Consider the following 15,910-nt stretch of genomic DNA (forward strand, 5'->3'; position numbering starts at 1 on the left):
GTAGCCAAGCTGAACTGCAGGTCAGTGGAAGCGACGGATCAGTTGAGTCTAAGGAGAGCTTAGAGACATGGCTCCTGAAACATGTAATTTGGGCTGTAACTGAGCGTGTTAATGTTAGCCAACCTGCATGCTCTGTGTATGTAATTTCCTCTAGACGAACTAAATTCAGTTTTGAAACATCTTCTGTCACCGATGCTAGACTCTTAGTAAGATGAAGTTCTACCTCCAGGCTCTGAACAACTTTATTACATTCATCATCCTTTATGGATGGACATCTCTGAGGAAAACGTCAAATCCTCACCTACACAATAAGCAGCTGAAATAAAATGGGCTAAACTCTGTTTCTGGACTGAAGGTGCGGTGACTGGGTGCACATGTGCACACAGATGCACACACAACACATGTGACTGGGTGCACATGTGCACACAGATGCACACACAACACATGTGATTTTACTGTTTAGCACACCTCTCATAAGTCTCAAATTTTGTTTGGTTCTGTTTGGGGTGACTGATTTGAAGAGCAAGTTTCAAGGGTGCGTAGGCCCTTAACTCTGTTGTGAAAACATTTACAGAGTCAGAAATTTGAACAAATGGTTATCCTCCACTTTGACAAATATTAATAGCATTTTGGGAAGGAACCGGACCTCAGTGTTTGTATCCGTACAGTAGATTAATGTTGGCCCTGACTCTCTCTCTCATAGTTATACAATGAAAATACGGTGAGCTACACAACAACACTGCTTGTGGGCAGAGGGTGAGGGCTAGGAAAACAGCACCTTTTCTGTGGTCCTAACCTGCGCTGCCTTCCCTTAGACACAGCGAGACCAGAAGGAAAACTAATCCCTCAAGCCTGAGCCATGCACAGTAAATGCTCACGTTCTTTCAAATGAGTTTCTCTTTGCTTTCCCCTCTCCTAGGATAATGTTTCCCTCTTTCTGTACTCCTAATTCCCTTCCACTGGGATAAGGCTGTAATTGTATTTAACCCTGTGCGGTGCGGTGTGAAATAATCAGGTCACTGATTTCTGGGGAGGCCCTCAATCTGCAACCTGCAAGAGCTACTGTTTCGCTGCGGATTAACAGCGACATTGCCACATTCACGCAAACAGTTTATCTTGACGTGGAAGAAACCAAGTTTTGCCTAGGAAGACGAGGATTTGGTGATAGAATACCAAGTTACTAAGAAATCAATAGGAACAAGTGAACTTTGAAAGAGAAGTGGCAGGGAGACTCGGCAGCGATTAACAGGTGGCGTGGAAGGAAGAGATGCTGTCACATTACCTGGCACCTAGACTATAATGAAGGTACGACCTGTAAAAGATGCTCCGAATTACAGTTAATTAAGGATCAGCAATACAATAGACATAAGTCCCAGGCAGCCCTCTCATCTACTCATGGCCTTGTCGATAGTGCGGTGTGGATACTTAAAGAGAAGACGCAAAGGTCTCAAGAGAGCTAATCTCCATTCCTTAGTAGAGAGGAACGAAAGGGTTAAGTGTGAGCTATTGAGCCAGCGTGGTACTCATAGCAGGTATAAAATATTGAGAAAAAGACCAGTTGTGAGACAAATTAATGGAGACTTTCCACCCAGCCTTAGAGTCCAGCTTCTAGTGCTGGTCTCAGAAGGCCAGGTGCCAGGAAACAGAAGAAGTGGAAAAAGACCATCACACAAGAGATTCCATCTACAACAGGCCTAATGACTTTGGGGAGTTCACGTGCCTAAAAGGGAGCCAACTTTCAACCAGTATGGGACAGAGGTGCCATGGAAAATACGTTACAGTCTATATTAAGAAAGGGATCGTATAAAATAATTATAATACAGAAATCCTGCTTTAAATGAGCAGGTTATTTTTAAGCAGTTTCAGGTTTATAAAGAGTAGAGTAGGAAAGATTCTAAATATGATCACATCCCCTGAGGCTAGTTTCACAGTGCGTCTTGCACTATCTGGTCTACTTGTTACAGCTTCCAGCCTGATGCTGATACATTTCCGCTGACTAAAGCTCATAACTGACATTAGGGTCTGCTTTGTGTCTTATACATTCTAAGTGGATATTCTTTCTTGAGATTCCTTGAGTTTCCCTTGTAAATTAATGCAATTTTTGGCATGAGTCTATAAAACAAATTAGAAGATCTCTTGAAGATCTCTCGAAATACTTTATAACTTCTTTGCTATTGCAACAAAAATTAGAAAACCATTCTAACAAAGCAAAATCGGGACATTTTATAGAAGTAAATATATGCTGTCTTATTTTGAGGGAAATCTTGAAGGATCAAGTGAGTTTTCTACAGAGAGAGTGTGCAAGGCAGTGGTTGACATGTGAAAAATTCTTAAAGGACGCAAGAAACTGTCATTGCTGTACTTTATAATTCCCTTTTAAATTTTGTTTTGTTTGAGGCAGGGTTTCAAGTAGCCAACCTGGTCTTTAACTGTCTATGTAGCTGAAGATGACTTTAAAGTCTTGGCCCTCCAGTCCTCGATTTATAAGTTCTAGATTATAGGCAAGGGCTGAGAGTCCTACAGAAGCACAGACCTGAGGCACCTGCCTTCGAGTAGCAATGACCTTCAAGAGTGCACTAGCTTACCAATGCTGAGAAATGACGTCACCATTGTAGTCGTGATTCCCTTGATCACGTGGGTTGCCTATAGGAAATGGTCTCTCCACCTGTCTCTCAAACAGTGTAGATTAGCCGGCAAGAGTGAAACAGGCCAGTAAACCTCTCAGAGCTATAGTTAAGATTGACTTCTAGTCTATTTATTGGGACCGTTTTAATTTAATGACATCAGAGTGTAATTGCTAAGTCAGGCTGAGTGCTTCCCACACCTGAAGTGCTAAAATCCGTGGGCCAGAACACTGAGTGTGTTTCCCTGTGATGCTTCTCGGTGCCAAGCTAACAGTGTTCTACCAATTATCTCCTGCATAATGCACATACACTATCATGTCTAGGCGGGAGTCGTATAAATCCTGTGGCTATGAATCATAAAATCAGCTGATTTGGTTTAGTTTACGTGGCTTCTGAATAATATGGATTCAGTATTGGTTGAAATTGTTTCCATGCCTATAGTCTGCGTTTAGTAAATCCTAAGAACATTATTAAATTTGGGAACGTGGAACATTTTAGTGTCAGTGGGAGTCGCCCGGGGCCCTTGTGAAGAGGCAAACATGGGCTCAAGAGGTCCGGGCACCACCAGAGACTGCGCATGTCTAACAAACTCCTGACGCTGCTGATGCGTTGGAGGCTCAAGAATGCAATTTCACTGCAAGTACAGGCTTGGCATACTCCAGAACCAGTGACATTTCACAAAAGACACTAAACAATCGGAGCCTTGGGTGCCTGTCTTCAAAGGGGCAGCCAAGGACAGAAACAGCTATCTGCGCTGACTCCGGTGAGGTTAAAATGAGACAATGAAGACAGTGTGCTCGGTGAGGGCTAAGCACTCAGAAGATGCGCACAGAGCTAGATGAAGCCACTTCTCTTGTTTTTTTCCGTCTGTTTGACAACGAGGGCATGTAGAGCTCTCACATATTTCCACTGTTCTCATTGGCAATTTAATTATTGACCAATGAAAAGCTAGGGCAATAGAAGGTCAGCCTAGTAGGAAGCCCAGGGAAGAACGAGGAGGGTTAGTGTGTGAGACTCAGACTGCGATGTATTAACAGTCAGACCCACAGTGAGAAGGTTGTGTGGTCTGCTTCTTCCTTGGGATTCTAGGCTACTTGTCCGCAAGGGACGGGGAAGCGCAAGCCAATGAGCACGGTCGGGTCCGATGACTTGTGGGTCTATGGAGACAGTGTTCCAGGAAAACCATTTACATGTTACAACTCTGCTTTATTCCAGAAAGAGAGGGGAACATAAAGACTGGGGACAGTGGCGGGGGGGGGGGCATCATTAAGTGATGTGCTCCTATCATAAGGCTTCATATTTGGCAACAGGGTCCTATAGCAAAGCTTCGAGTACAAGGCTCAGTTACCATATCTGGAAGGCTTCTAGCAGGAAATGTGCCAAGGGTCACACAAGAGATAAAATCAGGTATCCAGGCTTAGAGACAGCTTTCAGAGAAGGTCAGTCCTCCGGGCACAGAGGAATCTCCAGATAAGGTCAGATAGAGAGCTGGAAGCCTCCCTGGGGAGGGAGTCCTCCACGTTGGGCACCATTCTGTAGTAGGAGCTGCGCGCCTCTTCCCACAGCCTGGCTCCTGGCCGCCTGGCTAGCTTATGCCCCGAAATAATTACACGGACACTGCTTGCCCATTATATCTAGCCTCTTCTCGACTAACTCTCGCACCTGGACTAGCCCATTTCTAATGATGTGTGTAGCACCCCTAGGTGCGCTTACAGGGAAGATTCTAGCCTATATCCATCCTGGGTCGGAGCTTCATCGATCGTGTCTGCCCGGGAGAGGGGAGCATGGCCTCTGAGCTCACTTCCTCTTCCTCCGAGCATTCTGTTCTGTTTACTCCTCCCACCTATGTTTTAACCTATGAGGGCCAAGCAGTTTCCTTATTATAATTAACCAATGACCTTCCTCCATCAACACGTGAGGGAGCCCATTTTACTTAGGCCAGTCAAGCAGTCGGAGGGTGGAGGTCACACAACAACTTTAAGGGGGAAGCAGAAACTACCCAGGAGAGCCCTGCTCTGAGTCATGGATGCTGTTTGAAGACACCAATAATTGGAAGTTGAAGGTTATTACATGGAATAGAAATGAATATAATCTTTATTTTTTCCTACATTTTATCTGAGTGTGTGTGTGTGTGTGTGTGTGTGTGTGTGTGTGTGTGTAAGCAGTACCACATATACTGTAACTCTCCTATCAAATTTTTGTTAAATGAGAAAAAAAGCAGATTTTACATTTTAGGGTGCTAGAGGGTAAGAGAAAGGCTTGGGCTATTTCATTTACTAGGAATCCCATCGGTAGAAGCCTTCAGCTACATGGCTCTGTGGAAGGGCTCTTCAGACAAAACCTCTCTCAGAATACTTTTTAATAATTTACGCATTTTTCTTTCATGATTAGACACTGCTCTTGTTCCACTCCAGCACTTTTACATAACATCCTTCAGTGCTTCCAATATTTCTTTTGCCAATTTGGAGTCAGGTTTCATTTTTCTTTGAGAGTTTTTTTTTTCTCTTGTTTCCCGGCTCTGGTAGTTTTAGCTTCAGCACCATGCAGACAGCAGGGGAATGGGACTAGCAAATCCGTGTGTGCTCTCTTCCACCTCCAAACTGCCCATCTGATGCCTCTCCATTGTCTCTTCCCCCTACCTTTTGTTTCTCTCCCCATACATAGCCCTCTCCTCTCTACTGCCAGCAGTAGAGTCTGTGCCTGCTTCGATATGGAGAGAAGAAACCACCCTGCCCACAGCCTGTGCAGTCCCCTCACAGACTAGAGATCATGTTTCTTACTCAACTGTGTCTGGGAAGGGATATATTTATTTTCCCCCTTGATACCAGAGATAGCTACTCCAACCAGCTCGGAATCCAGAGTAAATGAATGCACCCGTGAGGTCCAGGCCTGGTAGGCTGGCCCAACAGGCCTCCCTAGAGCTACTTTCAAAGTCCAAGAAAGAGAGAGACATGCAGAGCAGTCCAGATGGCCTCAAGAGATGGAGAGAGGAGGTGGCTGAGAAGAAAGGACCTGGAGAAGGGAAAACAACGAGAAGTGGGGATGGAAGAAATAGGGAAAACAGGGGCTATGGGACTTCTAAGAGTGAACCTGGGGGTCCTGGCATACCCTCCCTTGGCACTTTGTGCCTCTCTGCTGCTGCCTGCCAACCCCAACTGTTCTCATTAAAACACACAGAGGAAAAGAATAAAAGGATTGGAAATGAACCGCAGGGTAACAAAGCAGAATTTTCTAAGTCCATTAAATAACTCCTTCTCCTTATCCCTTTCATGTTCTGGGTAATTTAACTGATACATGCAAGAGACTACACAGAAGATGCATTATACATCATAATAATATACTAGATGGCGTACCTGGAGAAATACCAGTTCATGGCTCAGTACATTGTGCTTAATATGTCTCCTTAGTGTTTCTTTCCGTGTCTTTCTTGCCTTTTCCTCCAAGAACTGATCATGGCACCGAATTCTGTGTTTTCAGCCCCTTACTTAATACACGTTTGCACACATATCTTCACATCCACATGTGTGTGTCTTAATAGTATTCCGTGTTCGTCAGTTACAAACAATGATGCTACAGCAAATGTGCCCATTTCACATACTATTCTTGAGATTCATCTATGCTGTCATAGATAATGTCCCTGCTTTTCCCTGCTGGGAATTTTTATATTGTATAAATTTACTTGTTTATATTCCTACTGATGGGGTCTAAATTGTATCAAGTTTCTACTTGACCACTGAAGCCACAAATCTCCTTATGTACACTCTCTCCTGTTCGTGTCTATGGGGATCCCTAAGAAAAATATAAGGTATGTAGTTATGTACAAACTACAATTTTAATAAATGTGAAATGTTTGTATATTCATAGATATATTGTAGTAAATTTATATGAACAAATAAAGAACTAATGATTCCTAAAGAATAATATAGCCTGAGTCTTTCTAAGTAAATACTTAGAAAATTTAAAAATACTAAAATCTAAGAAGCTGAGGTAACTGAGACTAATCAGTAGTAGTTAGTTGCGGACATAGATTATGGAACATTCCAATAGAACTGAGAGCTAAGAAATGAAGCGAGCAAGACCTGGAAGAAATGCAGGGCTAGCTAATAAACGATGTTCCCAAAATGGGCTGTACACTTGAGATGAAAAATTTAACTGGAAACCTACTGTCAACCAGAACCGAAACTGTCGCCCCAGTGAACACACTACAAACAGCATTAGTTTGGAGTAGTTGAGAGAAAGGTACCCAGGAGTTCTTGGCAGAGAAGGGCTTATTGAAAAATGAAGACAAAGCGGCTAAACGCTCTGCGACCTGAGAGATGCACTTCCAAGCCATGCAAGTGAGTGCGGATTAACACAGGCCACATGCAAAGAGCTCGAAAGAGTTTGTGAGAAATGGACAAAGCAGCCACTAACAACCAGGAGGTCACACCTGACGGCTATGATGCAATTTCATTGTGTACCGACTGGATTGTGAAACATTAAGAGGAAAAAAAAAAACGGAAAAACGGTAACATTACTTTGGAAAATTATTTTGAGGTTATTTTGTGAAAACCTGAGTGGTTATTTTAGATTTACAACCCTTCACTTCCATTCCTCAGTCGACAGGACAGATGGCCGTCAAGTCCGGAGACAAAAATGCATAATAACTACTGTATTGTCACTACCTTACCACACAGGATAAAGCGACAGTATGTGTATTTCCAGACTTTATAGCAGCTCTCAGTGTATTCTGAAGACGCCTTCAGTCCTAACTAAATACAGAGTCCCATAAAACCCTAACTAGGGCAACTATGTCTTTGCCCTGACTTTTAGAAAAGGAAGGTTCTTTTTCTTTTTCCTCCATACAGATTGTAGCTCCCTGAAGGATCTGATGAAATGGGGAGATCTGTGCAGGCCCTCGCCTATAAAAATTCACAGCTAACTCAAAGACCTTCACTCCTCCCTGAAGTCTTTGTGCACGACCTCAGGGTTCCTGTTGCTCAAGTTGAGGGCCCATCTTGAATTTAATCTCTTCCTAGGGTTAGTGTTTAAAGACACGAGTAAGCGTTAGCTTTTCCCTCTGAGCTGCCAGCTTCACATTTAGCTTCTCGGTGACCAACGTGCCCCTTCTTTAGGGCTAAGTATTTGGGGGTTGTTGGGGCTCACTATCAGTAGATCTAAAGGTCCCCAGGTGAGCAGCATGTCTACTCAGAGGGCAGCAACAAGCACCCACGAAGCCCTGGTCAGGATTGTGTCTCTTAGACAAGACTGCCGGGCATCTTAATATTCTGTGTATATTAAGGGTGCCTATGGGGAAATCAGTCCTGAGGAATGTTGGCATGCATAATGTAAACAACCTCATATTTATGAATACACGTTTTCCCGGGTGAATTATCAAGAGTCCAGTAACATTAAAAACGTAAAGTATATTCTAGCTTCCGTCTAGCTGCCTCCAGTGAGAGATGGAAGGTTTGGTTTCTTCTATGTAGTCATATTTACAGCTAATTCTTAAATACCCAGATTTCATAGTCATTAGCTATAATGATAAATGTACGGACTTGAAATCACTGGAGTTCTAGTCTATCAGGCAGGTGCCGTAACTCAATGCAGAACGCAAGAACTGTAGTATTAGGAAGATAAGGGGCTGCCGAGAGTACGCACTCTGGGGTCTGGCGGGCTCTACCGGTCACTACTATTTGATTGCTGTGCAGCTTTGAGAAAGTCTCAGACTTGGCAGCCTTGTACACACACATAAGTAACAACAGTGGTGATCTCATGAGGGTATTGTTATGGTGATATGAGATAGCATATGTGAAAAGCTAATCTCAGCACCTGGCATGAGAGAACAAATTCAAAATGCTAGCTGTTCTTTCTATAAATATTTCTGGTATTGTACAGTTGGTTTAAATTCTCCATTAACGGAAAAACTAAAGAGAATACCAGTCTCATTGCTCTTATAAAAGTATCTTGGGCCAGCAAGATGGCTCCAGGAATAAAGGGGCTCATCATTAAGCCTAACAATTACGATTCGATCCCTGAAATTCACATGGTGGAAGAAGCGAATAGAACCATGGTATGTGGGAGTCTACACACACACACACACACACACACACACACACACACACACACACACACACACAGAGTTTAAAGTTTAAATGGAGTTAGGACACCTGGGGTGATAATATTCTCCTCCAAGGGCAATAGATTATCAAATAAAAATAATCATAGTCCTAGGCAAGAGAAACTTCCTTTTGAGTTACTGGTCACGGGAGTCCAAGAGACGCCCCATAAACAACACGGGCATCATACTGCATTTTCGTTTCTTCCTGGAATTTGAAGGTAAGTCTCTATTGCTGAAGATACCACATACTTTAGACACAGGACTTGAATGATTCAGAGGGATCTGATGTGGAAACCTTCCTAAGGATAAACTCTCATAGTTCCAGAAGTTGCTATGCAGGATGCCAAAGGAGAAAAGTAATCAATAGTCCCAACTAGCTGTAATCCACAACAGTGACCAGGATGGCAATATATTAAGGGTGCAATAGTGGCACTTATATCTTGGAGGTAACCAAAAACTTTCTTATTGCACTTAAGGCATGCTCAGTAGGATGGAATTAATGCCTAATACTGTAAACCTAGTTGACTAGGCATGGCTGGAGATGTCACGGTCCATAAAGGAGAATCTACTCTCTTTCTTAAACCATTTCCCTAATCTAATGTAACTTCTAACTGCATTCTAAATAATTAACCTTACATCCACAGAAGAGTATGGCTCTCATTCCTCATCAAAGAAGCTTGGGTTTTACAGCGGATGGAGACCATTACAGAAATCTACAACTTGTCAAAACACAGAGAACAACTGACTGTGAGCTGTGCAGGCCAGCAGATAAATCCACAACACGACTCACACTTGAGGCTCAGGGAAGTTTGTAGAACATGGGGTGGAAAGACTATAAGAATCAGAGGATTAGGGCATCCACTGTGTCTTATGATGAGATGCCAAACCCAAAATCTCAAAAATATGGTCATTTAAATAATGCGTACACAATGTCAACACCAGTTAACATGCCAGCATGAAAGGAGGGAATCTCACAGGCCACACCTCTGGGGGAAGAGCTACATGCAATTAATGGTACTATTAGAAAGAGATTCAGTCTTCTCCGTGGACAAGCCCCTGATATGTTATCCAATCCCCAGTGGTCAGTACTAAACACAGATACATATGATCAATACAAAAGTGGTGGCACATGCATTTAATCCGAGCACTCAGGAGGCAGAGGCAGGCAGATCTCTCTGAGTTTCAGGCCATCCTGGGCTACAAGAGCTAGTTCCAGGACAGGCTCCAAAGCTACAGAGAAACTCTGTCTCGGAAAACCAAACCAAAACAAAACAAAACAAAAAAAAAATGGATTCAGCAAGCCATATCTATATATTCATACATACATATATGAAACAAGAAAGAAGAGCTCATGAACTTGGGAGAGAAATGGGGAGACCCAGGAGGAGCTGGAGTGGGGAGAGAGTTATAAAAAATATAAATATGGTACTTGTGTATAAAATCTTTTAAAAGATTAAAAAGAAAGCAGCCTGCAAGATTTTTGAGACTCCTATTACACATGGTTTAAACAAAGAGAGTAGTTTTGAAGATTTTCCCAGAACTACACTTCTCCTCAAATCACTACTTAAATTTTCGGTTACACACGTAGCATCCATTAGAAGAAGCCAAGTACAGTGAAACACACCTTGAAGCTCAGCTCTTGGGAAGCTGGAGGACTGTGACAAGTTCGAGGCTAGACTTTTCTACAAAGCAGATTCCAGGCTAACCTTGGCTAACTTGGATGAATTACACAGTGATCCTCCCCCCCCCCCAAATTAAATCCTAATTGCAGTAAGTGAAACCACCATATCTCTGAAATTGGAACATTCTGGAAGAGCTATATCATGCATATCATGCATGGTTCCTTCTACTTTTTATGGACTATTTCAGACCTAAGAAAAAATAGAAGTTTAAAGAAATTAAAGTATAAAATGTAAATATATGTAAATATACTTAAAATTAGATGTACAAAGGGAAGAGGATATTAATGAAAACTAATTATGCTATAATTAAGTACTGTCTAGTCGTTTTGAAACTTCATCCATTATAAAACTCAGATCCCCATAATACAAACCCATTAAAATTGATGTTTGCTATGAACCAACAAATGCCTGATGAGAGGCTATGTATCTCAGAACCCTCTGTGAGTCTGGCACGGTGCCGAGGGTTGTAGGGAGGTCAAGAGCTACACTCTCCTGGGTCAGGAGCTAAGCTTTGGAGTTCTCTCTTGATCATGGCCCTGCTTCTCACTGATAATAACCCTGGCCTAATTAGTCAGCCTGTCAAGATGCTTTCTCTTCAGATTGAGCAAGTTTAATGGCGTTCAATGACTTTTAAGGCCCTTACCAGTTTCAAAATTTGCATATCGAGCTCCTGCATACACACACGGGTCATGAAGGCTTCCCCAAACCACTTTGTGAAGGACCAGGCGCGCAGTACTTGTCAGGTCACAGGAAGTTTAAGGGCCACTCAAGAGTCTACGTGTGACGAGTTTTCACTCACGCAGGTTTCCACTGGCAGCTAAAATCTTCAGCTGCTGCCTCACCTTAGCCATGCTATGCATTTTCACAGACTGCAGAGATTAGTGGTTCGAACTCTAACTAAACAAGTGTTCGTCACAGACTCTCCCTGCTTTCGGGTTTGCGCAGAGCCCCGAACACCTCCTTGGCTCTGGTGGGCACACACCGAACACCTCATAAGAGAAAGGCTGGAGGCGAGACTGGTGTGTACACTCAGCATCACTTTCTTGGTTTGAGTGTTGAGAAATGCAGAGAGTAAAACAATAAATAAATAAACAAACATGTAGAGTTGGCACGTCTCCTGGTTTAAGATGGATACGTCATCAAAGCCGCAGCAGCTGACCGTCTTTCTGCAGAGGGCTATCATTTCCATTTCTGGACACATTTCAGCGTGTTGGACCGATTTTGCTTTATGGTGAGCTGTGTGCCAGAGTCTCTGCAGTTAGACTCTGGACCAGCAGCATAACCAATAAATATACTGGGAAACAAAAAAGCTCAGATTCTACAGAGCGGCAACCACAAAGTCAGCCCAGCTATTTACAGTTCTGCTGGAATTTGAGTTACCTGTTTCAAACTCCTTGCTTATAAATTTCCCTTTAGAGGAAAACGCTTGGCATATAGTCACTGCTATATTTCTGTCAAATATAGGTAAGGCCTTACAAAGATGATGGGAAAATGCATTGAGACCATATCCATTACTCAAGCTAAGTAAGAATATGGTTGGCTTCTCATAACTCAGGCAAAGAGGTCCACACACCCTAAATCCGAAGCACAAACTCACAGAGAAAATCCAGTCGTCTAGTAGTAGTTTGCTTTGCTCTAAAGCCTTATGTTTGTCGGGAGATACGGAAATGTTGACCAGGGCTGGAAGAAATCTATGAAGACGCCATGTCTGAGGATGGCACTCTGTGGCACGAGGCTCGCCTAACATCTTAGATCCCCACCACGGTAATTCAACAAAACAGCTACAGCACAAACCAAGTGAAACCAACCCAAATGAGATAGACTAAAAGAAAACACACTTGATCCAAAAAGCAAGAGTCCAGGGGTCTGAGATCCCATCCCAGACGGATGCCCTCCAGCCACCAAGAACTCAGGCTCCGAATGTCACTTACCCTATGACCACACAGGAGATGGCTGTTCCCAAGAAGGCAAATGTTAAAATGGATCCCAGGTTTTGAAAAAAGTGCCTCTGGGGAGAAACAGAAAATATTTCATAGAGTACATCTGCATTTCGTACTGAAACAGGAAGTAAGAATAAGCCTGGCCCCTCATAGCCTCCCCTTCTCTCAGTATTTAGGCAAATCGTCTTGTAACCTCATCCTTAGATTTACTTCTCCTGAATATGAAGCTAAGCAAGTGACTTCTCCACAAATAAGGAGAAAAGAAAAGCAAAAAAAAAAATCTGAATGATGACAGAAGGGGAAAGATAACCCACAGAACCACCTAGAACCCAGAAGAGGGAACAGGGGGGGTCCATGGATGGTCAGGGCTCTGGGACAATTACTTAATCGAGACACAGTTGTCAAGAAGGGTTTTGTAGACACAACACCTTTAACTTTCAAAATATTATTCTAAGAGACTTAAATGGCATCTGACTTTCACAGAATAGTCTGTGTTCTCCCCGCCACACATCTTCTGAATGTGTTAGAACCAAACACTAAAACCCTAGCTAAATAAATACTTCCTGGCTTGAATATGAAATGATGCCTAGCACTGAGGTAGGGTCTGATGAAGGATGACCTGCAAAAATCTAGCCTGAATCCTTGCAAATGCTTGCTTAGGGAAACTCCCTTCCAGACTTAGTGAGAGCCGAGTAGCCAGCGTTGACAGCAAGAGGGAGCCCAGAGTCCACAAAACAACAACAACAACCCATCTGGTCCGGGTCTGTAATGAAGAAGCTGCCTTACTGCAGGGTGTGGCAGGCCAAAGCCCTGGGGGTCTCCAAGGTGGGGACTAGGCAGCAGAAGAGTGGCATGTTCCCTCTGTCCCACTCTGTGGTACAGCACTAGTCACCTAAGTGACAGGGACAGTCAGCCTGTGCCCGAGAACTGCCAGGCAGGAGCTCAGAGATTGAAAACTATGGCTCTCTCTGTGAATAACCCCAGTCTTCCTGACTCTGCTCCCTGGTAACAAACCCAGTGGCAACTAGAATGTGAGCACTTGGGGCACGTCATCTAGGCTAACACTGTCCCATGATCGAATCACATAGGTCACGTATGCATTGACGGATCTCCTACAGGGGCACATTAAATAAACCTTTAAAAGATGAAATGGAGCTTGTAAATGTTCTGTTTAACACAGTATATTCCTAATGCTATAGTTTCTTTATGAAATCAATATAAAACATTATCGAGATGATTTTCATTCTTTTTTAAAATGTTAAGACTTTAATATCTAGGGTACATTTTGCATTTACAGAAAATCTCACTTTTAGACAAGCTATGTATGACTGAGCCCTGAGCACAGGTTTAAGAGAGTTAAAAGAATTCTGAGAATGTCGGGCTTGAACACTTACTGCATGATGCTGTTCCTACTGAATTGGAAATCCCATAATATATATAACTACTTCTCATTGGTGCTGGCCAAATACTCTACTTAGTGGTAAAAGAGGGGTGGCTGCCTTGGTTTACCTTCTTCAGACTGTATCCTGCATGAAATATAATGGGAGGCAGTAAGACGTTGAAGAAGATTTCTGGGTCAAATGTCATCTGCCAAAGAAAGACAAAAGTAAAGTTAGACACGTGTTTACAAAACAGGTGTAACACTTTTGCAAAGGTTGTATGAAGGGTATATTGACATGCTATTAAATTAGCAAAGATAAAAATAAGAAAAACCATAAAATTAGAAATTTATAAGTACTCTGTCTTGTAAAATAATATTTAAATCTACAATGTAGTTTTTTTCATCCTGGTGCTAACAATAACACACAAAAGTAAATATCGATAAAATTTCTCTAGGAAAGAAACTTGTTCTTTTAACTTGATTGTCTTTCCTAATTTTATTTTATTATCCTAGCTTTCACTGTACATCCAGAATAACCTTGAACTCACAATCCTCCTGCCTCAGCCTCTCAAATACTGGGATTATCGGGTAGATATCACCATGCACAACTCATTCCTTCATAATATGAACTCAAGTGATTTTAATTATGTTTTACTTTTTTCTTGGCTAAAAAGCTGTAATGCTCAAGTTTTTAGCTGATAACAAAGATTTAAAGTATTTCCAAAATAAAAGCAACTGAAATTTGATCTCCATTTTCTCTATTTTATTCTCCTTCAAAGTTTAAAATATATTTCCAAACCGAAGAAAACACGTTTGAAAATGAAAATGCATTTTCTAGCATTTATACATTGCCTTTTACTTGCGTTAAAATAAACTTAGCCAAAAAGTATGATTTAATGTGAAATATAATGAAATGAGATGTGAGAATTTTTTAATCCAGTCTCTGATGTGACATGCAGAGCACTCATTTGACTTCTCAAACCATCCTACACTAATCCGCGCCTTCCCCTCTCTCCCTCTTCTTCCCCCTCTCTCTCCCCCTCTCTGTCTCATTATCTCTCTTCTTCTTCTTCTTCTTCTTCTTGTTCTTCTTCTTCTTCTTGTTCTTCTTCTTCTTCTTCTTCTTCTTCTTCTTCTTCTTCTTCTTCTTCTTCTTCTTCTTCTTCTTCTTCTTCTTCTTCTTCTTCTTCTTCTTCTTCTTCTTCTTCTTCTTCTTCTTCTTCTTCTTCTTCTTCTCCCCCACTCTCACACACACATACCACTCACTGCATCCCTAAGACCCACTTACCTTTAGGATTTTCATCTGGTGGGGGTTATGTATCAGATATCCTGCATATCAGATACTTATATTATGATTTGTAACAGTACTAAATTTACAGTTACAAAGTAGCAATGAAATAATTTTATGGTTGGGTCACCATACCTGAGGAACTGTGTTAATGGGTCACGGCACTAGGAGCATTGAGAACCACTGCTCTGGAACCTGTCACTAGGTGTGAAGGCAGACAAAACTGACTGATCAAGACCCTGTTAGCTAAACTGACCAACCAGCTTTTTAATGGACAGAGAGTTGTGTGAAGAAATCCAGATTGTGACACCCAGCCGGCCTCCTGGGGGCTCTTTGAGGAGGTAACACTCAAGCCGATAGGAAAAAACATAAAAAGGCACAAAGTGAAGAAAGATAACCCAGGCAAAAAGAATAACACTTGCAGAGATCTGAGGCAGGGAGCAGAATGCCAAGGCTGGAGTGGCTAGGCCAGGCAAGCCAGGCGGGAGTGTGGCCAAAGAGGCCAAAGAAATGAAAGGTGAGACTTAGGGAATCTGGAAAGAAAAGTCTCAGGAGAAAGTTGGAGCACAAACGAGATAGATCTGATGTCATACTTCAGGTCAGTGTGCTCAACCTTCCTAATGTTGTGAACCTTTGAGACAATCTTTCATGTTCCAGTGACCCTCCAATCATAAGATTATTTTGCTGTTACTTCATAGCTGTAATTTTGCTACTAATAAGAGTCAAATGTAATTATCTGATATGGGAGCCTTGTGAAAAGGTTGTTCAACCTTCAAAGGAGTTGCGACCCTCAGGCTGAGAACCACCGCTTTAAGAGATGCAGTTGGTGACAGCTGCAGAATCCAGCCCTGGTGCTGGGGAAAAGACAGCCTCGTCTGTAGGTGCTGGGAGACAG

At 42.4% G+C, this 15,910-nt stretch overlaps 1 protein-coding gene across 1 annotated transcript in view; it reads right to left on the bottom strand.

Moving 5' to 3' along the window:
• Slc9a9 (solute carrier family 9 member A9) overlaps positions 1–15,910 on the bottom strand; it is a 548,379-nt gene that overhangs the window by 494,774 nt on the left and 37,695 nt on the right. The window contains exons 3-4 of the mRNA XM_050157298.1: positions 13,856–13,933; positions 12,338–12,414 (exon numbers count right to left, since the gene is read on the bottom strand). Coding sequence (XP_050013255.1) covers positions 12,338–12,414; positions 13,856–13,933 — 155 coding nt within the window. The remainder of the gene's footprint in view (positions 1–12,337; positions 12,415–13,855; positions 13,934–15,910) is intronic.

This window comes from Alexandromys fortis, unplaced genomic scaffold (assembly GCF_014885135.2).
Source record: "Alexandromys fortis isolate MF-2015 unplaced genomic scaffold, M_Fortis_MF-2015_v1.1 scaffold_85, whole genome shotgun sequence".
NCBI classification, from domain to species: Eukaryota; Metazoa; Chordata; class Mammalia; order Rodentia; family Cricetidae; genus Alexandromys; species Alexandromys fortis.